At 32.9% G+C, this 24,102-nt stretch overlaps 2 protein-coding genes and 1 long non-coding RNA gene across 5 annotated transcripts; 1 reads left to right on the forward strand and 2 right to left on the reverse strand.

Annotated features, from left to right (window-relative positions):
* Positions 1 to 688: 688 nt before the first annotated feature.
* On the reverse strand, positions 689 to 3,215 carry LOC114262793 (GATA transcription factor-like protein). 2 transcript variants are annotated; one of them, XM_028203197.2, is made up of 3 exons: positions 2,746 to 3,044; positions 2,574 to 2,642; positions 689 to 1,414 (listed from the first exon to the last, which is right to left on the reverse strand). In XM_028203197.2, exons 1-3 carry the CDS (start codon positions 2,899 to 2,901, stop codon positions 854 to 856), a joined length of 786 nt encoding a protein of 261 aa, XP_028058998.2. In that variant the 5' UTR covers positions 2,902 to 3,044; the 3' UTR covers positions 689 to 853. The 2 variants fall into 2 exon arrangements, with proteins under 2 accessions (XP_028058998.2, XP_028058999.2); XM_028203198.2 differs by lacking the exon at positions 2,574 to 2,642 and having other exon boundaries at positions 2,746 to 3,215.
* Positions 3,216 to 4,924: 1,709 nt separating this feature from the next.
* On the reverse strand, positions 4,925 to 6,031 carry LOC114262794 (GATA transcription factor 15). Its single transcript, XM_028203199.2, has 3 exons — positions 5,699 to 6,031; positions 5,500 to 5,598; positions 4,925 to 5,374 (listed from the first exon to the last, which is right to left on the reverse strand). Exons 1-3 carry the CDS (start codon positions 5,714 to 5,716, stop codon positions 5,084 to 5,086), a joined length of 408 nt encoding a protein of 135 aa, XP_028059000.1. The 5' UTR covers positions 5,717 to 6,031; the 3' UTR covers positions 4,925 to 5,083.
* An 11,592-nt stretch (positions 6,032 to 17,623) lies between these two features.
* Positions 17,624 to 21,483, forward strand: LOC114256876 (uncharacterized). 2 transcript variants are annotated; one of them, XR_014351188.1, is made up of 4 exons: positions 17,624 to 17,939; positions 18,159 to 18,199; positions 19,423 to 19,486; positions 21,238 to 21,483. It is a non-coding gene; the product is annotated as an uncharacterized LOC114256876 (long non-coding RNA). The 2 variants fall into 2 exon arrangements; XR_014351189.1 differs by having other exon boundaries at positions 17,928 to 18,052.
* The last annotated feature ends 2,619 nt before the right edge of the window (positions 21,484 to 24,102 follow it).

Genomic DNA, 24,102 nt, shown 5'->3' on the forward strand with positions numbered 1-24,102 from the left:
AGACAAAAACAAAACAAAAAACAAGCCAACAGTATAACTAACAACAACACCCCAATTTCTTCATCATTATCATCTCATCTTTCTTTCAGATTAGAGATGTTTCTCAGGCACACGAGTGTATAGATTTTTGTATATATATATATATAGAATAAAGAAGTTGGTTTACTTACAGAAAAAGCAATTGATTCATTGATATGTTTCGTTCGGGATGATGAATTAAAGAGAAGTAGAAAACAAAAGAAGTTGATTCATCAAACTAATTCTAATGGGATGATTTAGAAAAAGAAGTTTGATTCTAATGGGATGATTTAGAAAAAGAAGTTGATTCATTGTTATGTTTCGGTCGGGATGTTCTAGAAAACAAGATTGAACCAAACCCAAAATTAAAATCAAAATCCAAAATCAATCCAAAATCAAAACCAAAATCAAAACAAAATCAAAATCAATCCACAGAATCAAAAAAACCAAATTCAAAATCAAGATCTAGCTTCGGCATCTCCTTTGGCCTCTTCGTCCATAGTGATCTCCGTCCATGGCGATCTCCTTCTTCTCTTCTTATTCTCTCCTTCTCCTTCTTTCCTTCTTCTTCTTCTTCTTCTTCTTCGGTCTGTTCTAGGGGAGAAAACAGGAGGAAAAGAAAAGAAAAAAAAAAATACCCAAAACGATGTCATTTTGGATACTTAAGCCATTCGAGCCAATGTTTTTTCGAACTACCAAGCTTTATGCTTATTTTTTCGTTCCACAAAACAAGAAAAGAAAAAAATTGAAAAATGCAACAAAATTTGTAACATCATATTTCAAACTACACAGAAAATAGTACAAAACCCCCAGAAAATTACAACAAACATTAAATTCACCAATCCTCACCGCGAAGCGCTCTGAGAACCCTTCCATGTGGAGAATCAGGCATACCCCTAATCTCAGACTGTTTCCACATCTCCATAGCCCTCCTCAGCGAGTCCTCCGCCGTATCCAATTGCTCCTCCCTCCACAAAACCACCTCATCACTAGCATTCAAGAAATCTGCATGTGAATCAGCCGTCCCATCAGTTGCCCTCGTGATGGGCTTCCTGGTGTCCACCACCTCAATCTCCGACAACGGTGACGCCTTGTGATGACTGTTATATTCCTTGTACTCTCCCTCTTGTCTCCGCCTATCTTCTTTCTCTTCTTCTGGCCATGGCGTGCCGTCGAGGCCTGTGCAGCTTACATCCTCGACGGGTGCTCTGCCTATGGTGGTCGTTTGGCGGCGCTTTTGTTGTATGATGGGGTCTATGGGTTGGTTCACCCCTGTGCTCTCTAGTTTTGGAGATGATGCGTATGGTGGTTTTACGGTGGCAAATGGGTCGTTTTCTTTGATGTGTTTGTGCTCTGTTTGCTTCTGAGCTGTTATGGCTTCCTCTGCATCACTCCTCTGCAACATGAAATATATCAATTAGAGGCTTTATATTTCACCATTTATTTAAGTATAATGTACTCTAGGTATACACTTGACATTTATGGTATAGATAAACATAAGAATTTGAAGTAAATTGATAAACAATGCAAGCCTCACATATGGCCATGACACTTTATTGTAAGTCTCACATATACGCATAATATTTGTTGTACAAATATATTGGTAAAGTAAATAGAGCAACTAAATGCAATGAGAGTTGCTTTAAAAATTCATATTCATGTTAAGTGAGATAATTTCTATTACATAACTGTAGTGAAATCCCTGTTATATCATGTGATTGTGAAATAAGAATTTCATCAATCATAATGTGTAATAGAAATGATATTATTCGTCATTCATCGTCCTCGGTGAGGATATCATCATCAAAGGCATCATGATGTTTATAAGAATTTCATCAATCATATTATGTAAAAGGATTGTTTTAAGAAATGCCAAAAAGAGTTGATTTTTTTAAAACATGTACAAAATGTATAAAATTTTTTGTACAAAAAATAGAGAGATGATGTGAACTAAATAAATTAAAAAATCAATTAACTGATTGTTTTTGCACTTCTCAAAAAGGCTAAATATGTAATGAAGAGGCCTAAGAGCATCTCCAGCAATTAACTTTTTTTTCATCAAATTTAAGTAAAAACTTGATGTGATAGCGCGTGTTCTAATGAAATAATTTGAAATTTCATCAAATCACCGGTTGACTAGGGGGATTATGTCTGTCCGGTTGATTGACCAGTGTAATTTTTGCATAAATTTTTGCAAGGAGGTGGCCATCCGGTCATGACGTTTGTTTACGGCTATAAACAGTGAATTGATGAAAACACAAGTCATCCTCAATTTGATTGTTTGATAAAAGATTTGAGATATTTTGAATTTGATACTTATTTGATGAAAACATTGAAGTTACAAAAGGCTCATCTTTTCATCAAATTTAAATTTAATGAAACCAAAAATGCGGCGTTGGAGATGATCTAAATGTGTAATGAAGAGATTTAAGTGAACAAAGTTTTCCTTGAACATAAAGAAAAAGATCATGATACGAGTGTAAACTTTTATTTGTCTGTAAATAATGCACAGACACACACACATACTTGGTATGTAATTGTTTTTGATTACTTACTTCATGAGCTTCGGAGTGAACGGCAGGGTCAGCCACTCGACGAGTTGGGAGGGCCGCCGTACCATGAATCTTATAAATGATACCATACCAACACCATAATTCACAAAATAAACAATAAATAACAGACATGGACACGATTAAAACAACACAAATCCTTGATCATTACACTTACATCAGAGGCTTCGGAGGAGTGAATGGCAGGGTCAGCGATGTGACGAGTTGGGATGAAGGCCGTCGCCAGTCCCCTTGGCAGAAATTGGTGGCGAGACACGCTGCCGGAAAATGCCCGGAAACTCACCCTTGCGGTGGCCGCTAATCTTGATTCCATTCTTTACTCAATTTCTTCGGAGTCTCGAAGACGCTGGACAAAAAGTGATACAAGATTGAGAAGATGTTGGTAATACTATAATAAGCAAGTAGGGTAGGATGATGAACTTTGCAGCCGCTGCTTTTCCTGTTTGAGTTCCAACTGAAGGGAGCATAGCATACACGTGTCAAATATCTTTGACGTGGCAGCCTTTTCTAGTGTTTTCCAGATATTGCATGTCAACTTCTAGTACTTCCTCCTCCTTCCTCGTTACTGTGTTCGTGTTCGTGTTCTCTGGAGTCACCTAGAAGCTCAAAGCGGTTGCTCCTTTATTCTCTGCTACTCTGCTTTTTGATCCTTTATTTATGAAGACTGCTAGTTCCAAGATGATCTCAAAATAAATATAAATTCTACTGTAAAATAATTAAATAAATAAAATCACCTTTACGATTAGGAGTTTCATTTTTTTCTTTTTCTTTTTTCTTTTTTTTTAAAAAATAAAAAAATAAAGAACAGAAAAGTAAAGGTAATGGATACATCTCTTGATACTTCCTGATAGAACTCTTGTACTTAGCCATTGAATTGGGTAGCGTTGGATAAAATTGAAAATTAAAATTTAATACTAACACTATGCTTGGTTATCACTTTTCAAAAACACTTTTTAAAAAATTCTATTTTTCAAAAACACTTTTTAAAAAATTTTACTTTCTTATTTTTCGTATTTTTTTATTTTTACTGAATTTTTTTAATATTTTGAGCAATTTTTTTATTTTTAGACATACCTAACATAAATATACCTAAAAAGTAAAACAAAATTGAAAAAAATCTTTTAAAAATTCACTAAATACCAAAAATACAAAAAAAATACGAAAATTCAGTACATTTTTTTGTATTTTGATGTATTTATTAATTTTTAAAAATATTTTTTTACAAATTTTTTAATTTTTAGATACATCTAAGTAAGGTGCATCTAAAAAATTTAAAAAAAATATTTAAAATTTTAAAAATATTCACTAAAAACAAAAAAATACAAAAACTAAAAAACTCAATTTTCAAAAAACTTAATTCAAAAAACTCAAACCAAACACACTGAACAATACCTTAATGCTAAATTTTATAATTTTTAAAGTCATTTATTATATATGTGAGAAAAAATTTACCACATTGAAATGAACCGGTGAATATGATTGAAATCAATGTCCATACACTCTTTTAAGTCAAATGAACCAGTGGGCTTGCATATTCACTGGTTCAGTTTGGGCATAATTGGAATTTAAAAATAATTTTAAATTATTTTGTAATCTTAAATTATATTGTAAAAACCCTAACTAAGCCCTACATTGCACTTAAAAAGGACTTAAAAATAAAATAATTTTATATTTTCAATTTTGAATTAAATTGAGTTATCAAACTCAACTTAATCCCTTATATTATTCTAATATATTTTATTTTAAATATTTAATAAAATTTGTTAGTAAATCATTTTTCTTCTGCTACATATCTTGTGGTCAGTGAGCAAGGATCTTCTAGAGTTTTTTTTTTTCTAAAGTTTCCTTCTAAAGTTTCCTAAAGTGGTGTGTTGTATAGTTGAGATTTAATGACAAGTCATATCAATTTTTTAGCATTAAATCTCACACATACAACACACCACTTTAAAAAACTTTAGGATAATTTTTTAAAGTCATCAATTTTTTTTTGCCGCTAAATTATCCGCCACTGACCACATAAGGATCTTCTAGAGTTTTTTTTTTCTTAAAATTTTCTAAAGTGGTATGTTGTATGGGTGAGATTTAATGCTAAAAAATTGATATGACTTGTCATTAAATCTCAACCATACAACACACCACTTTAAGAAACTTTAGAAAAAAAAAACTTTAGAAAAAAAAAAACTCTAGAGGATCCTTACCCATTGACCACAAGATATGTTGCGGTCAGTGGCGGATAATTTAGCGGCAAAACCTAATTTTCCCGCCAGCTTGTTCAATGAAAATGAAAAGCGATTTAATAAATAAAATAAAGCAAGCCGTAGCTTCATACACTACTGTTGAGAAGAATAACTGATCAATCTCAATCTCAATCTCAATCTCAATCTCAAACACTATAGTTTATATTAGTGCTTACAATCATTTCTTAAATTTCATAATTTTCTAAAAATCTAAAAAAAGGATTACAATTAAAGACGAGAATCTGGCAGGTAAATTAGTTAGGGCTTCTCTTCTCTAAAAGCATAAAGAGATCCACAAGAGAGAGCCATCAACAGTATAGCCGCTCTTTCTTCTTCACCCAACTTGTTCCTCTGTTTTTCTGATCTCTGCAACACCATGTCTGTTTCCAATGCCATCAATCTCAGCTTCAATGACTCTCCCACTCTGCAGTTCCCTCCTCCTCTGTTCTTCTTCCTCTTCTTCTTACCCTTTTCGATCCTTCCTCTGTCCAAACCCAGAAGTGCCCTCCTCCTCTTGTTGTATTTGATCCCACAAGCATTACATAGAGACTGAAAAACAGAGTACCCATGAAAAAAGAATTATCATAAATGGGAGAAAAAGAAAAAAAGAAAAAGAAAAAGAAAAAGAAGACCCAAAACAGAGTAACCATGGTTGGGTTTGGTGTCTCTCTTACCTTTGGCCCAGCAGGGCCGACTCTCCAGAGAGGCGTTTTTGTTGTGTGACAATCGCTACAGCTTTTCTTGATCATCATTTCCCCTGGTCCTTTTGCTTCCTATGCCATAAAGATGGACCAATCAAACATCAGTAAACAGTAAAGTCCTGTAATGGACATAATAGTTAAGAAAGAGAGCACACGATCACGGTTCACTCACCTTTTCTTTCAGATCCATTAAGATGATCACTACTTTTTAGAAGCCAAACTCACACTTCAGTAACTTTCCAAGCATTACAGAGGAGATATATTTAGAGAAACCCAGAAGAATGATACCATTGATTAGTAGACAAGGAATGGAGAGGAGAGAGGAGGGCGAGTGTGAAACGAAGCTCAAACAAGATCAGGTGAATACCCTAAACTCCAATTTAGGAAATTTGACTAGATTTGGGAGAGAAATGGATGGAGTATAAGAGGGAGCAGAGGAGTATGGTGTGTGGCATTGTGGCTGATTCGGCTAAATAAACGACAGGTTCTGTAAACCGTGTACACTAGTCAACCGGACACCAAACCCTAGCCTTATAAAACTACACACACAATGACCAAAATAGCCCTCGGATTCCCCAACCCACTAATTCCAAACTTAGGCCTCGTTTGGGAATAGGCTAATTTAGTAACTTTTTGGCTATTTAGCTAAAATGTGATGTAAAAAAAACTAGTATGTTTGGGATGACTTTTTGGTTTTTTTACGAAAAGATGTGCAAAAAGTAGAGAGAAAAGGGAATCTTTAACTTTTTGGTATGAGTTGTTAGCTTTTTGGCTTTTTTAATAACTTTTTGACTTTTTAACTAAAATAGCCTCTTGCCAAACGAGGCCTTACACTTTTGTTTGTTGGCCACTTCTTTTGTAACATGGTTTTTGTTTTTTATTTTATTTTTCTTTTGTTTGTAATTATATAAATAAAAACAATGAAACTTTTAAAATTGAATAATTAATGATGAATTAGTTATTTCATGTGATAGTGAGAAAGAATAATGATTTGTAAAAATTATAAAACTTGATCTAGTATTATACTTGTAAAAAAAAATTTTAAAAATTGAGAGCGTTTCCAACTGTTTCTTTAAAATTGAAGATCTCAAGTTTTATTTTAAAAATTTAAGTGACTATGTGACATCTTAAATTTGAAACACAATACATGGCAAGTTGAAAGATTTAAATTGTGACAATTTTTACTTTGAATTGTGTTTCAAATAAAATTGAGATTTTTTTTTTAAAGATTTTGAACAAAATCCATGTATTGTATGTTTAATATAACATAATGAAAATAAATACTAATAAATTTGACATTTTTCTCTTCGTATGTCAAATTGACAAGAGAAAGGTAATCCTAAATGCCAACTAGACAAATAGTATTTAATTAAATTTTGTAAAAATGTCAATTATTACTTTTAAAAATTGATATTTAAGATTTGACATCTTAATTGAGGATGAAGTCCAAATCCAATTCTTGAGAGCTAATGATGAAGCGGAGTCAGATTTCAATTGTTCTATAAATCACACCTAAATTACCTTCAACTAAAACATAATGTTCATGGCGTTAAAAGCATTAGGGAAATCAATAATAATTGCAAAAATTAGTTCTGGAATCTACAAGCAAAAGACGACAAATACAAAACTCAAATGGTAGGTGTAAGTATGATTAGTTTTTTTGGCCTTTGACCCCACAACCTATGTATTCTGGTTGGTACCACAGAAAATACCAAGAAAAAAGAGTTAGAATCTTTTCCTAAGATACAAATTCTATGATATTATTTAATTTGCTGAACGATTATCCTTTATTAAAGGGATTTTTGGTGGAACTCTCATTTTGGACCTTTTTATTAGGGTAAAGGATAATTCAATTAATTTTTTTTCAAAAAGTTCCTAAGTAAGAAATGCTTACCTTAATAAGGACATTTTATAATTTCTATTTTTTTTATCACAATATTGCCCTTATATATATAGTATCATACGTATGAAAAATTTGAAATCTGAGTTCGTAGCCGATAAAGACGATCTCCAAATCTGAAGATCTTGCAGCCGTTACATTCCTCATTCAAGATTTTGAGAATATATGTATATATATATAAATATATATTTGTGTGTATAAGTGTTGTTGAACATATGTATTCTTTTCATTGAGATTTGTGATTGTTGATCGAGTTTTAGAAGTTTTTCTTCTCAATTAGATATGTTGATTTGTTGATTAATTTGTTTTTTTTTGTTTGTTTTGTTTTTGATTTATTTTTGTTGTTTTTTTTATCAAATTTCATTTGATAGAACCAGAGTAAAATTTTACTCTGGTTCTATTGTTCTGTTTTTTCATTTGACAGAATCAGAGTAAAATTTTACTTTTATACAGAGTAAAATTTTACTTTTGTGTAGAGTAACATTTTACTAGTTTTTCAAAGTAAAATTTAATTTTACTTTTATACAGAGTAAAATTTTACTTTTGTGTAGAGTAACATTTTACTAGTTTTTCAGAGTAAAATTTTACTTTTATACAGAGTAAAATTTTACTCTTAGTTTCAGAGTGTAAAATTTTACTTTCATACAGAGTAAAATTTTACTTTTATACAGAGTAAAATTTTACTTTTAGCTTTAAAGTCTCACAGTTTACTCGTTTTTCAGAGTAAAATTTTACTTTTATACAGAATAAAATTTTACTTTCATACAGAGTAAAATTTTACTTTCATACAAAGTAAAATTTTATGAGGGTAATATGGTAAAAGAAATAAGTTTTAAAATATTATGAGATTTTAAAAGTACTTATATAATTCTTGTCCTTTTAAAAGATAAATTAGATAGTGAGGGGCTATCACCAAATCCCCCTTTATTAAACCCCCTGAAAAAAGAGGTTACTTCTGTGGCCAAGAAAAATTTCACTTTGGCCAAAACTTTGTAGCTGTACAAAGTAAAGAAATAATTCCACATTGATTTTGTTAGAAACGTTTTGAAAAATCTAGGTAAAACTAGAATTTTTTCTTAACTTTGGTCATTTATTTAGGTGGGACCCGTACGTCAAAGTTACCAGGTCTAAGTGATAATGCGTTCTATGCCGCGTTGTTATTCACGTGGTATATTTAGTTGCTTAAAACCATTATCGAGTGAATGAGAAATTGAACCCAAAGTGTGTTCCATAGAAATGGAGTTTTGGTGGAAAATCCTTAAAGGTTTGATTAAGACTTATCTCACATTGATTTAGTGGGAAGTTTTGAATGGGTTTATAAGGCTTAGGATTGGAATTTGGGGTGTGCCTCAAGGGGTACCCAAGTTTGTAGAATGGAGAAGTTATAGGCAAAATGGGCTAGAACCATTGGACCCAAAAATCACCACGGGCGGGTTGGGCCTGGGCCTGGGTGCGGGTGCGAGGTTAGGCTTGTTCGGCCCAATACCTATCTTTTTGGGCCAAAAACATTTGAATTTATTTTTCTAAAATTAAATTCTAATTTTTTCAATTTGATTTTCGGAATTTAAATTCAAAATTGAGTCTGGTTTTCTCCCATCCGAACAGATTCAAATCTGTGCAAATTCGGTTTTATCTGTTTGAATTTGAACTCAAACAGTACCAATTCAAACCAACAGGTTTAGTACCTGTTCGAACAGGTTTGCTACCTGTTTAAATTCAAAACCAGCAGCCACTAATTCATCTATAAATAGGTAGCCCTCATTTGATGAATTCATTCACAATTTTCGTCCATATTAATCTGCAATTACTCTCTACATATTGTTGCATTATTTTCCTTGTGAGAAAGAGTATAACACTTTGTGTGTTCGTTGTTCAAATAAATTGTAGTGCAACATTTATTTGTTGATAGATCATTTTATCTTGGGAAATAGACGTCCATATTTTGAAAGTACCGTGGAGAGGACGAATTTATCTTAAGGACACAGTGTCGAACACTGGACTTGATCAGAATAATATTCAAAATATTAATCAAGTAAGTTATTTATTTATTTTCTGTTTTATTATTATTTATTTAAATCAGATTTTAATTTTGTTTTGGTAACAAAATAAAATCTGTTTTTATTTATTTAATTATATTTCTAGTTTGATTTTTGTAATCAAACATTCATTCTCTTTTCCTATTTTTCTTTTATATTCTGTTTGTTGTTAAGTACACAACAGAATTAATTAATTTAAATACAGTGAAGATTGTCCAACAATCTTAAGACAGACTCTTTTTGGTGTCTTCATTGAATTTAATTTTCTGTGTTTTCAAAGTGATATTCTGGTTGTAAAATACAAATAGTAATTTTAAACTATTTGACAGATAGTAGTAATATATTGTCTATTTTCTTTGACAACTAATAGTAATATACTGGTATTATTAACAATTGCAGAATATTATTTGGTGTTACAAAAAATTATTGTGGTATTTTATTTTTTTGGTTTTAGTAACAAGGAAAATAAAATTATTTTGTATTATAATTTATTTTTTGGTTTTAATAACTAGAAAATTAATTTGTGGTTTGTTTTTCCTGATTTCTTTAATCAGATATTATGGCTACTACAACTGATCTGTAACTAGTAATGGTACTCCAACTGTTACACCAACTCCGATCCCTATCCAGAACTATGTTCAAGTACCAATAAATCACGGAGAAAAATCGAAAAAATTTAACGATACTGAGTTTAAGAGATGGCAGCAGAAGATGTTGTTCTATCTTACAACTCTTAATTTGGCCTGATTTCTCCGTGAAGAGGCTCTAGCACTTAAAGAGGGTGAAAGTGATCGGCAAGTTGTTGCCATTGTAGACGCTTGAAAACATTCAAATTTCCTTTGCAGAAACTACATCATTAATGGCCTTGACAACATGCTGTATAATGTTTACAGTCCTCTAAAGTCAGCAAAAGAATTGTGGGATTCTTTGGAGAAGAAATACAAGACAGAAGATGCCGGCACGAAGAAATTTGTTGTCGGTAAATTTCTGGACTTTGTTATGGTAGACTTCCAAACAGTAATTTCTCAAGTTCAAAATTTTCAAATAATTTTGCATGATATTCATTCAAAAGGTATGTCTTTAAGAAAATCTTTCCAAGTCACTGCTCTAGTGGAAAAGTTACCACCGACTTGGAAAGATTTCAAAAATTATTTAAAATATAAACGGATGGAGATGACTATCGATGAGTTGATTGTAAGATTGAGAATTGGGGAAGATAACTGAAAGACTGAAAAGAGGAATGAGAAAAATCCCATTCAATCCAAGACTAATGTGGTTGAACAAGTTCACAAACCACATAACAAAAATAGGAAGTTTACTGAAGATGGTCCTAAACAAGGCGACAACAATGGCAACAAGAAGTTCAAAGGAAAATGATATAACTGTGGTAAGACTGGACATCGAGCTTCTGACTGCCGTCGCCCTAAGAAGGATCATGGAAATACAAGTAAGAAGACCACCAATCAAGCCAATATAACTGAACTAGATTACATCTCTGACGGAGTGAATGACATCAACCTTTCTGCTGTGGTATCTGAGCCTAATTTGGTTGGAAATCCCAAGGAATGGTGAATTGACACTGGGCAACTCGTCATATTTGTGCGAACAAGAATATGTTCACTACCTATAATGAGGCTGCAAATGGTGAACAACTTTTCATGAGAAATTCTTCTACTTCTACTGTGGCTGGACAAGGAAAAGTGATCTTGAAGATGACATCAGGGAAAGAACTGACCCTCAACAACGTACTACATGTACTTGACATCCAGAAGAATTTGGTTTCTAACTCTTTGTTAAGTAAAAATGGTTTTAGGCTTGTATTTGAGTCTGATAAATTTGTATTATCAAAGAGTGGTATGTATGTTGGTAAGAAATACATGAGTGATGGTCTCTTCAAATTAAATGTAATGACAGTTGTACCGAAAGTTGCTATGAAAAAGAATAACACATCTTTTGCTTATATTCTTAAGTCGAATTTATGGCATGGTAGATTAGGACATGTGAATTTTGATGTTTTGCGTAGATTAATTGGTTTATATTATATACCAAAGTTTGAAATTAATTATTATCATAGATGTGAAATTTGTGTAGAAGCAAAACTAACTAACGCTCCATTTAAATCGGTTGAAAGGAAAACCGAACCTCTAGAATTAATTCATACAGACGTATGTGATCTTACATTCATTCAAACTAGAGGAGGCAAAATGTATTTCATAACATTTATCGATGATTGCACAAGATATTATTATGTTTATTTACTTAGAAGTAAGATGAAGCCTTAGAAATATTTAAACTTTACAAAACAGAAGTTGAAAATCAACTTGGTAAAACCATTAAAATGGTTAGAAGTGATAGGGGTGGTGAATATGATGCACTGTTAAATGAATTTTGTGCACAACATGACATTATTCACCAAACTACAGCACCCTATTCTCCTTAGCAAAATGGAAGTGCTGAAATAAAGAATAGAACCCTAAAAGAAATGATGAATGCCATGTTACTAAGTTCAGGCTTACCACAAAACTTATGGGGGGAAGCAATATTGTCTGCTAATTATGTTCTTAACAGAATACCCCACAAGAAAACCAACAGCACTCCTTATGAATTATGGAAAGGTTGACTGCCATCCTACAAATACTTAAAAGTGTAGGCGTGTTTGGTAAAAGTTGAAGTTCATGTTCCTAAAAAGACTAAGATTGGACCAAAAATAGTAAATTGTGTGTTTATTGGTTATGCTCAGAATACACTACAAGAAAATACACAATTGGCGACCACTTTTGCCGACTAAAAATATTTTGGTTGCCAAAAGTTGTGGAATTGGCGACCAAAAATTATGTTAGTCGGTAAAAGTACAATATTTAGCTACTAAATTTTTTTAGTCGGGGTATATTAATTTTTGGCGACTAAAAACAAAAATTAGTCGCTAAAAATCTCACAATTGGCGACTAAAAAAAAATTAGTCGCTAAATTTGCCACAATTGGCGACTACAAAAATATTTTGGTCGTGGTATATATAGTTTTGGCAACTAAAATATTTTCGTCGCTGAAAGAAAAATAAAAAATTATTTTTTATCTTTCGCGACCAAAAATTTGGTCGGCAAAACCTTAATTTCAGCGACTAAAAATTATTTTGGTCGCAGTATATATAATTTTGGCAACTAAAATATTTTAGTCGCTGAAAGAAAAATAAAAAATTATTTTTTATCTTTCGCGACCAAAAGTTTGGTCGCCAAAACCTTAATTTCAGCGACTAAAAATTATTTTGGTCGCGGTATATATAGTTTTGGCAACTAAAATATTTTAGTCGCTGAAAGAAAAATAAAAAATTATTTTTTATCTTTAGCGACCAAAAATTTGGTCGCCAAAACCTTAATTTCAGCGACTAAAAATTATTTTGGTCGCGGTATATATAGTTTTGGCAACTAAAATATTTTAGTCGCTGAAAGAAAAATAAAAAATTATTTTTTATCTTTTGCGACCAAAAGTTTGGTCGCCAAAACCTTAATTTCAGCGACTAAAAATTATTTTGGTCGCGGTATATATAGTTTTGGCAACTAAAATATTTTAGTCGCTGAAAGAAAAATAAAAAATTATTTTTTATCTTTCGCGACCAAAAGTTTGGTCGCCAAAACCTTAATTTCAGCGACTAAAAATTATTTTGGTCGCGGTATATATAGTTTTGGCAACTAAAATATTTTAGTCGCTGAAAGAAAAATAAAAAATTATTTTTTATCTTTAGCGACCAAAAGTTTGGTCGGCAAAACCTTAATTTCAGCGACTAAAAATTATTTTAGTCGCGGTATATATAGTTATGGCAACTAAAATATTTTTGTCGCTGAAAGAAAAATAAAAATTTATTTTTTATCTTTCGCGACCAAAAGTTTGGTCAGCAAAACTTTAATTTCAGCGACTAAAAAATATTTTGGTCGCCGTATATATAGTTTTGGCAACTAAAATACTTTCGTCGTTGAAAGAAAAATAAAACTTTACTTTCACTCATCACTCTTTCTCTCTCTTTCTATTTATCTGTCTCTCTCTTTCTCTCTGTGTCTCTATCTCTGTCTCTCTTCTCTTTCTCTCTCTCATTAATCACTCTTCTTTGTCTGTCTGTCTCTCTCTGTGTCTCTATTTTTGTCTCTGTCTCTCTTCTCTTTCTCTCTCTCACTCATTACTCTTCTCTGTCTTTCTATCTCTCTCTTTATGTCTCTTGCTCATCTCTATTTTCTCTATCTCTCCCTATCTCTCTTCTCTTTATCTCTCTCGCTCATCTCTCTCTGTATCTCTCTCGTTTATCTCTTTTCGCTCTTTTTCTCTTTTACTCATCACTCTTCTCTGTCTATCTGTCTGTCTGTCTCTCTCTTTCTGTGTCTCTCACTTATCTATCTCTTCTTTTCTCTCATCTCTTTTCTTTCTCTATCTCTTTCGTTCAGCTCTCTTGTCTCTATCTCTCTTGCTCATCTCTCTTCTCTCGCTCTCTCTCATCTCTCTTTTCTCTCTGTCTCTATTGCTCATCTCTCTTATTTCTATCTCTCTCTCGTTCACATCTCTTCTCTCTATGTCTCTTTCACTCATCTCTCTTCTCTCTATCTCTCTCTCTGTCTATCTCGTTCATCTCTCCTCTCTCTCTGTCTCTTTTTCTGACTCTCACTCTCTATCTCTTTCTCTCTTTGTCTCTCTCTCTTTCTCTCTCGTTCATATCTCTTCTCTCTATCTCTCTCTCTGTCTTTCCTACTTATCTTTCTTCTCTCTATCTCTCTTCTTTTTTGTCTTTCTCTCGATCATCTCTTTTCGTTCTCTTTCTCTCTCTCTCTGTCTATCTCTCGCTCATCTCTTGTTTCTCTCTGTCTATGTCTCTATCTCTTCTCTCTCTGTGTCTCTCTCTCTATTTGTGTATCTCTCTGTCTCTCTTTCACTCATCACTCCTCTCTCTCTTTCTTTCTTTATGTCTCTTTCTCTAGCTCTTGTTCATTTCTTTTTGTTGTCTCTCTCTCTCTCTCTGTGTGTCTATCTCTCGCTTTTTTTCTTTCTTTCTGTTTCTCACTCATCTCTCTTTACTCTCATTCGTTCATTTCTCTCAATCACACACATCTCTTTCTCTGAGCCCATTCTTGAAATAGGAAAAAGTCAAAAAATGAAATGGGTCTCTCTTTCTCTCGCTCATTCTCTTCTCTCTCTCTTTCACTCATCTTTCTTCTCTATCTCTCTCATCTCTTTTCAATTATTTTTTTTCCCGATAATTTATTTTTTCAATTATAATGTGTATGATCCCATCTTCATAAATAATAAAATAAATAAATATAAATATTTTAGGTCTAGACGAACATTTTTTTAGTTTATATTTTATTTTTTAAAAAAACATTTTGTTCAAACCAAACGCGTTTATAATTTATGTTTTTCTAAAAATAAACAAAACCCAATTTATAAAATTTATGGAAAATATTTTTCAGTAAACTATTACCCCTACTTCTACCAAAGTAAAAAAATAAGAATAATTTTTTATTCATTAAAATAAAAATGAAACAAATAAATTTTCAACTTTAATTACTTAAAAAAAAACAATTCATTAACTATAAAAAAAATTATTATTTTACCAATTTCTCGCTCATCTTTCTTCTCTCTCTATCTCTCTCTTTTTCTATGTCTTTCTCCCGATCATCTCTTTTTGCTCTCTTTCTCTCTCTTTGTCTATCTCTTACTCATCTCTTGTTTCTCTCTGTCTCTGTCTCTATCTCTTTCTCTTTCTGTCTCTCTCTATCTCTTTCTCTCTCTATCTCTCTCTATCACCCATCACTCTTTTCTCTCTCTTTCTCTCTCTATATCTGTCTGTCTGTCTCTCACTGTTCTCTCTCTCTTTCTCTGTGTGTGTGTGTGTGTGTGTCTGTCTGTCTCTTCCCCCCATTGTGTTCACCTTACTCACTCTCTCCCTCCCCTCTTCTCTATTTACTGAGCTCTTCACTACAAGAAAATGCACTTTTAGCGACCACTTTGTCTCTCTCTCGCTCATCACTCTGTCTCTTTCTCTCTCTCTATCTCTCTTCTCTAGTTGTCTCTTACTCATCTCTCTCTCACCACCCATCTCCTCTACCACATTCACTACTACTGCAAATGTCATTCCATTACCAGCATTATTACCATTGTTGCCACTCCATCTCTACGACTACCATTACTGCCAGTATCGTTACCACTTCACTACCACTACAACCACTACTACTACTATTACCTCTCCTCTACCACCGCCACTCCATCTCCTCTACCACTACCACAACTTCATCATTAATCTCCTTCGCCACCACTACCACCACCACCACCATTACCTCTTATCCACCACCTTCACCACTACTGTCACTCTCTCTCCTCCACCACCTTCACCAAAAAATGGGCCACAAAAATCATATTTTTCATTGACCATAAAAAATTAATTTTATTTTAACGAAAAATATTTTTCATTAAAATATTACCCCTACTTCTACCAAATAAAAAAAAAATTCATTAAGATCTATATATATATATATATCTAGTTTTGCTGAAGCTAATATCTTTGTTTATTGACCTACTTAAGATCTATATATTAAACATATAAGGAAGTCTAACTTATTAAGTCCTCATATTCACACTCTCCTTTTACAGAACCCTAGAAAGCTCATTTCTCTTCTCTCGCTCTATCTCGCTCTCCCTTTTCTCTCTGTCTCTCTCACTCATCTCTCTTATCTTTATCTCTCTCTCTGCCTCTCTCGTTCATCTTTCTTCTCTCTATGTCTCTCTCGCTCATCTCTCTTCTCTCTTCTATCTCATTCATCTCTCCTCTCTCTGTATATTTTTCTGTCTCTCACTTTCTATCTCTTTCTCTCTTTGTCTCTCTCACACTCATCACTCTTCTCTGTCTGTCTGTCTTTGTCTCTGTCTCTATTTCTCATTGTCTCTCACTCATCTCTCTTCTCTCTATCTCTCTCATCTTTTTTCTTTCTCTACCTCTCTCACTCATCTCTCTCTGTCTTTCCTACTTATCTTTCTTATCTCTCTATCTCTCTTTTTTTCTATGTCTTTCTCTCTCTTATCTCTTTTCATTCTCTTTCTCTCTCTTTGTCTATCTCTCACTCATCTCTTGTTTCTCTCTGTCTATGTCTCTATCTCTTTATCTCTCTTTCTCTTTCTCTCTCTGTCTCTCTCTCACTCATTATTCTTCTCTCTCTCTTTCTCTCTCAATGTCTCTTTCTCTATCTCTTGTTCATTTCTTTTTGTTGTCTCTCTCTCTCTCTCTCTCGGTGTGTCTATCTCTCGCTCAATTTGTTTTCTCTCTTTTTTTTCCCTCTCTTTCAGTCACTCATCACTCTTATCTCTAGCTCTCTCTATCTCTCTTGCTTATCTTTCTTCTCCCTCTTACTCTCTCTATATCTCTTGTTCATCTCTTTTTGATGTCTTTCTCTTTCTCTCGCTCATCTTGTTTATCTCTTTTTTTTTTTTCTTTCTCTCTGTCTCTCTCTCTCTCACTCATCTCTCTTCTCTCTCAATCGTTCATTTCTCTCAATCACACTCATCTCTTTCTCTGAGCCCATTGTTGTTGAAAGAGGAAAAAGTCAAAAAAATGAAATGGGTCTCTATTGCTTTGTCTCTCACTCATTTCTCTTCTCTCTCTCTCTTTCATTCATCTCTCTTCTCTATCTATCTTATCTCTTTTCAAATATTATTTTTTTCAATTATTTTTTTCCCAATTATTTTTTTTCAATTATAATGTGTATGATCCCATCGTCATAAATAATAAAAAAAATAAATATAAATATTTTAGGCCTAAACAAACATGTGTTTTAGTTTATATTTTAAATTTTTTTAAACCATTTTGTTCAAACCAAACGCGTTTGTAATTTATGTTTTTTTAAAAATAAACAAAAACCAATTTATAAAATTTATGAAAAATATTTTTTATTAAAATATTACCCCTACTTCTACCAAAGTAAAAAAAATAAGAATAATTTTTTATTCATTAAAATAAAATGAAACAGATAAATTTTCAACTTTAATAACTAAAAAAAAAAGAATAAAAAAAAAAGTCATTAACTGTAAAAAAAATTATTTTAACAAAAAATATTTTTTTTTTTTTTAAAAAAAGAACCATTTTATTGGTTAAATATTACCAAAAAAAACAAAAAAATATTCCCGCTCGATTTCCCACCCCCCTTTTTTCCATTCCCGCTCGGCTTCCCCCCTTCCCCATCTCTTGAACCAAAATCCCCAATCTGAAAAACCAAAAATCCCCTTCAACCAAAAATCCCTAATTCTTATGGCTCCGCCGAATTCGAGAAGATCTGACTAAGAGGGTATCCAAGCTCCAATCTGTGGAGATCGAAGCCATGGCCGTTTGCCACTCATTTTCCACGATTGTACTAACGATTGTAGCCATGACTACTGTCGGCGAGTGAGGAAGAGAAGAGATGAGAGGCGCGCGTTTAGATATGGAGGTGCAAGAAGAAAGTGAAGAAAAGGTGTGTAGCTTTGCAAAGTTGTTTTTTTTTTTGGAATTGGAGAGGCGAAATAGACAGCTTTGCAAAGTTGTCTCCCAAACAATATTGCCTTCAAAATCGCCTCTTCCCTTCAGGTTTCCTCCCTGTAAATTGTTTTTTTGTTTTGTTTTTATTGTTATTTGAATGTGATGATTTTGTTTTTTTGTTTTTTTATTCTTTTTTCTTTTTTGGAATTTCAAGCTATCAGATGTGTGTTCGTTGGGTAGTTGCTCGTGGTTCAGGTATGACAATACTTAATTGTGGTATGACAATACTTAATTGGAAAGAACAGGGAAAATGAGAAGAGATTAGTCAATGAATTTCTATATTGGGGCCCTTAACTTTTAACTGACAGCTTTTGTTTAAAAGATTGTAAATGTGGTATGAATAAAACAAATAAACGGGTTATTTGTTGTTATGGAGGGAATTTTCTATTAGGCTTTCAAAAAGATGTTATGATGTTACCTAGAAGTTTTATATGATATCAGGTGATCATCCTCAATATGTAGATCAGGATGCTTCCACCAAAAAGGGATCACATAATAAGTGTGACAGAGGTTAACACATATCGAGGCTGGTCACCTGACATCAAAAACTAATACTCATAAACAAGAGCATTATATCAATTACATGATGTCATCTATATAAATCCATTTCCTGTTGCTGGCTTTGTTCAATTCATGATATTAGAATAAAATTTGTTTGGATATTCCCAAAATCAGCCCTAGTCTTTGACATATTGTAGGGGAAATTGTAATGGTTTGGTTTTGCGCAAAAAAGACTATGGAGTGCAGCTGTTGGGACATGTGACCCTTATCAGTTAAAATTAGAAGTATTAAAGACTTGAAAAAAAAATATAAAAAAAAATAATAATAATAATAATTAGAGAAGCAGAGTTTGACATTTGTGGAGGTATTAAGAAGATATAGTTCATTTATCAATGAAAGAAATGCTTTTTGTCTTCTGATAAGTGACATTTTTTATATGAAATGTTGAAATTATATTTGCAATCAAAACTTTATGATGCTTGTTCATGGCAATATTAATAAATTTGGTTTTGTTGGGGTTTGTTTGTTAGCAGTTCTAAATCATGGTTGAGAGCATGACAAAATCATGTGTAATATGCGTAACCGTTGAGTTGGTACATGATTACCATAAATTATTACTTTAGATCAGAATAAAGTAATTTGTTATCCCTTTTATTCTCTATATAGCCTTGCATGATCATCTATCTTAACAACACCATAGAATCAGTGAAACCATTGGCTTGACCTTTTTGATGAATATCCATAACATATTACTCTTATTTTACCTTGAAAGTAGTTTGTTAAGCCTTGGATTCCACATTAAACGTTTCATGGGGTAGAGTAGGGAAAATTAGTGGCATTCTGGTTAAATTTTTGTTTAATTTGTTATTTAGCTGATTATGTGTTGTACTCATATGAGGTGTTCTTGTGTTCTAAAGCATGCAGCTCATCTGGATTTGGACACATCCACGTCTTTCTTTGGTGTTTATGATGGCCATGGAGGTAAGCAATATGAGCATACCTCTTTTCAATTCATTGCACTGTTTCTGTTTTATTTATATTAAGGTATTGAATTGAGTTCCATGGTTCGTTCTTAATTTTTTAGCACCTTCTTATTGTAAGGTTTTCTATTTTTTGTTGGCCAATTAACTTTTAGCATATTTCTTTAATGACCCTCAGTTGCTTAACCTGCAGTATCATTATTAGAAATTTAGAATGGGACATCAATTTGAAATTATTATGATCCTTATGTGCCAAGGTTTGAGGGTTTTATGACGATGCCAATTGTATCTTATAATAAAAGATACTACTACATGCATGATACTTCCTTGAAGGAGTTTAAGTTGTCACACACAAACACAAAACAGTTATTAAAAACCATTGATTACCAACTTCTTGCATTATGCTATGCTTGTTATAGGATTTCCATGAATAGGATTGTAAAGTTGCTTTACTATTACTGTTATTTGGCATTTCAACCAATACTCCTTGTTGGTTCAATTGAGCTATATATATATTGTTCTAACTTTTTGTGGGGCACAAAATGCTTTGATGCCGCAGCTCAATGTGCCAAATTTCACTTATTTATCAACAACAAAAAAAAAAGTAAGCCAAATTTCACATAGCTTATGCGAAAAATTGCTAATTTCATGAGGTCTAGGTGCATCTTTTATTCCATGTTGTAATATAAGGTTAGCGGAACTCAGTGCCAAAAGGCATGTACCACCATGACCTGTCCAAGAATTAGAGCAAGGAAGTTTCTTATTTGGATTTTCGTTTCCAACTTCTCACTGGTAACAGTTGTCCATGTGATATGTTTTCTGTCATTGACATACAAAGAAATGCTATTGCAGTACTTTCAAGTAATTCATAGGTGCAACTTGTAAAGTTTCCTACAAATGTAGTTCTTCTTCTTGAAGATCCCATGCATTAGATTTTTCTTCCTTTATTGCAATGTTAAGGGTGACATCTGGCACTTTTTATGAAATATTTCTTCCTGCTAACTGCATGTATCTAATAACAACCTTAGGTGGTGTGACTTTCCTTACATAGTTTGGGGCAAGAGGTGAAGCAACTCTCTGACCTCAGGTAAAAAGACCCATATATTAGTCAATGGTAATGGGATTTAAATTGCTATGTGCCTCATCATTTTTTGCTTGTATTTTCTTTTAACTTAGAACACCATATTGTGTGGGGTAGAACCTGCAGATGTTCATTGCTGCTTAGCTACTTTAACTTTACGAATGCTTATGAGATATTTTTTTGAATATGTTGGTTCCTGCTACCATCCTCAGTCTTAAGATTGCATTTTCTCTCTTTGGAGTTGAGACTTGATTTGATTAAGTCACAGCAAAAATAAAACTCTTTCTTGTAGGACTTGAGTATCAATTTTGCCACCCAATAATGATGGTTGAGGCCCAGTTATTGATTTGTAGAATATGTTTTCATCACACCTGACATTGTGAAGCGGTGGTGAAGGTCCCACTATTGGCCCTTTTGTCATCTATGTTGTAACTTCGAATTAATTTTCATGTTTCCCTTCACTGGGCTTCTTTTTCTTTTTCTTTTTTTTCTTTTCCTCCCATTTTCTTTGCATTTTTTAAAAATGACATATGGTTAATTGTGGTATAGTCATCATCAAAAGTTTGTAATGTAATCATATAATTTTTTTGCCATATGGTTAATTTTTTTTTATGAGAATACTTCATTTTGGATGTTTTTCTAGATTCTAACTTTTCTTATTTTATTTGTAGGTGACTTCCAAAAACGATCAAGCACAAGGCTGATGCTTCAAAACCATATATATTACTTCCTGTGTAGAATTTTTTTAGATTCCTTCATTGATTTTCCTTTTAATTTTTGTTCAATTACTTACTAGTTTTCAATGGATGGATGTTTAAAACTTGTCTCAATTAATGTTTTGAATGGAATGATTGTAAAGTTTGGGATTGAGTAGGAAAATATGATGAATTTTAATGTTATATTTAGGTTGGGTTGAATGAATTTTGTTCAATATTGGATTGAATGTTTATAAACAAAAATTGATTGTTCAAAAAAAAAAAAAAAAGAGATTCGATGACTAAGTAATTAGTCGTTGATTGTTTAATGTCTTTTGGTAACAAAATATTTGGTTGAGAAAAGTTTTGGCGACTAAATAATTGGTTGCCAAATTCTACACTTTTGCGACTAAAATCATTGGTCGGCAATTCCTTACCTTTTGGCGACTAAATTATTAGTTGGCGATTCCTCAACTTTTGGCGATGAAAATAGTTGGTCGCCGATTTTTTGCTTTTGGCGACAAACATATTTGGTCGGGAAAATATCACTTTTCGCGACTAAAGTGTTTTAGCGACTAAATGAATTAGTCGTGGTAATGATATATTTAGCGACCAAAAATTTAGTCGGCAAATCTAACTTTTTCCCGACTAACAAAAGTTTTGGTCGCCAATTACTTTTGCCGACCCTTAATTGGCGACCAAAGTGGCGACCAAAAAAATTGGTTGCGAATGACTTTTGCCAATTAAAAATGGACTTTTACCAACCAAATTTTTAGTCGGCAAAAGTGTAATTTTTTTGTAGTGAATATTGCCGACCAATCTTTTGGTCGTGGAATGTATTGCCAACCAAATTTTTTGGTCGCGGAATGTGACAATTTGCGACCAAATTAGTTGGTCGTGGAAATGGGCGACAAATGCCGACCAAACTATTTGGTCGTTGAATGTGCGAATTGGCGACTAACATGTTTGGTCGAGAAAATATGACTTTTCACGACTAAAGTGTTTTAGTTACTAAATGGATTAGTCGCAGTAATTATATATTTAGCGACCAAAAATTTAGTCGGCAAATATAACTTTTTCGCGACTAAAAAATTTTTTAGTCGCTAATTACTTTTCGCGACCCTCAATTGGCAACCAAAGTGGCGACTAAAAAAATTAGTCGCGGATAACTTTTGCCGACTAAAAATGGACTTTTGCCGACCAAATTTTTAGTCGGCAAAAGTGCGAATTCTTGTAGTGATAGTAGTGCATATCGGTTTCTGACTTATAAATCAGAAATATCTGATATAAATGTGAACACTATTATAGAGTCAAGGAATGCTGTGTTTTTTGAACATGTTTTTCCTTACAAGAAATGACAAGAATTAAGTTCATAGAAAAGAACTTATGATTGTACACAAAGTCAAGAGACTAATGACAATCAAACACAAGAGACTAGTAATGGTCTTGACCAACAAGATTTAACTGATGATGAACTAAGACGAAGTAAGAGAGGAAGAACATCAAAATCCTTTGGTCCAGATTTTCTGACATACTTGTTAGAAAATGAACCTCAAAGCTTTAAGGAAGCAATGACAGGTCCTGAAGCACCTTTGTGGAAAGAGGCTGTTAATAATGAAATTGAATTCATTATGCAAAATCATACTTGGAAATTGGTGGATCTTCCACCTGGTTCTAAGCCTCTTGGTTATAAGTGGATATTCAAGAGAGAAATGAAAGCAAATGGTTCAATAGACAAGTATAAAGAAAGACTTGTAGTAAAAGGTTACAGACAAAAGGAAGGTCTAGACTATTTTGACACATATTCCCCTGTGACAAGAATAATATCCATTCGTATGCTTATTGCTATAGCAGCATTGTTTAATTTAGAAATACATCAAATGGATGTTAAGACAGCTTTCTTAAACAGTGATCTAAATGAAGAGATCTATATGGAGCAACCTGAAGGGTTTGTAGTGTCAAGGCAAGAAAAGAAAGTTTGTTGGCTTGTAAAGTCTCTTTATAGATTAAAACAAGCACCTAAGCAATGGCATGAAAAATTTGATCATGCAATGCTTACTAATAGGTTTAAGATAAATGAATGTGATAAGTGCGTCTATGTTAAAAACACTGACCAATGATATGTCATAGTTTGTCTTTATGGGAATGACATGTTTACCATTAGAAGCAGTCAAAACATGATCAAATAAACTAAGCAAATCCTTAACAAAAGATTTGATATGAATGATATGGGGGTCGCAGATGTTATATTAGGAATGAAAATTACTAAAATATCTGGCGGATATGCATTATCTCAATCTCATTATATTGAGAAAATTCTAGATAAATTTATCAAGGATGATTTGAATGTAGCTAGAACACCTGTAGATATCAGTCTTTATTTATCGAAAAATAAAGGTGATGCAGTGTCTCAGTTAAAATACTCTCAAATCATTGGAAGCCTAATGTACCTAATGAATTGTACTCGTCTTGACATAGCTTATGCAGTCAGTAAATTAAGTAGGTACACTAGTAACTCTGGAGAAGACCATTGGAAAGCGATCATTCGGGTTCTTAGATATCTAAGATTTACTCATGATCATGGTTTGAACTTTACTCGATATCCAGCAGTACTTGAAGGTTATTGTGATGCCAATTGGATATCGGATACTAAAGATTCAAAATCCACTAGTGGATATGTCTTTACTCTGGGAGGCGCTCCTGTTTCTTGGAAGTCCACGAAACAAACATACATCGCACGATCCACAATGGAATCCGAGTTCATTGGTTTAAACAAAGCAGGAGAAGAAGAATAATGGCTTCGTCGCTTCTTAGAAGACATTCCAAAGTGGCCAAAACCTA

The sequence above is a fragment of the Camellia sinensis genome, chromosome 14 (genome assembly GCF_055761805.1).
Source record: "Camellia sinensis isolate YWXY chromosome 14, ASM5576180v1, whole genome shotgun sequence".
Classification (NCBI taxonomy): domain Eukaryota; kingdom Viridiplantae; phylum Streptophyta; class Magnoliopsida; order Ericales; family Theaceae; genus Camellia; species Camellia sinensis.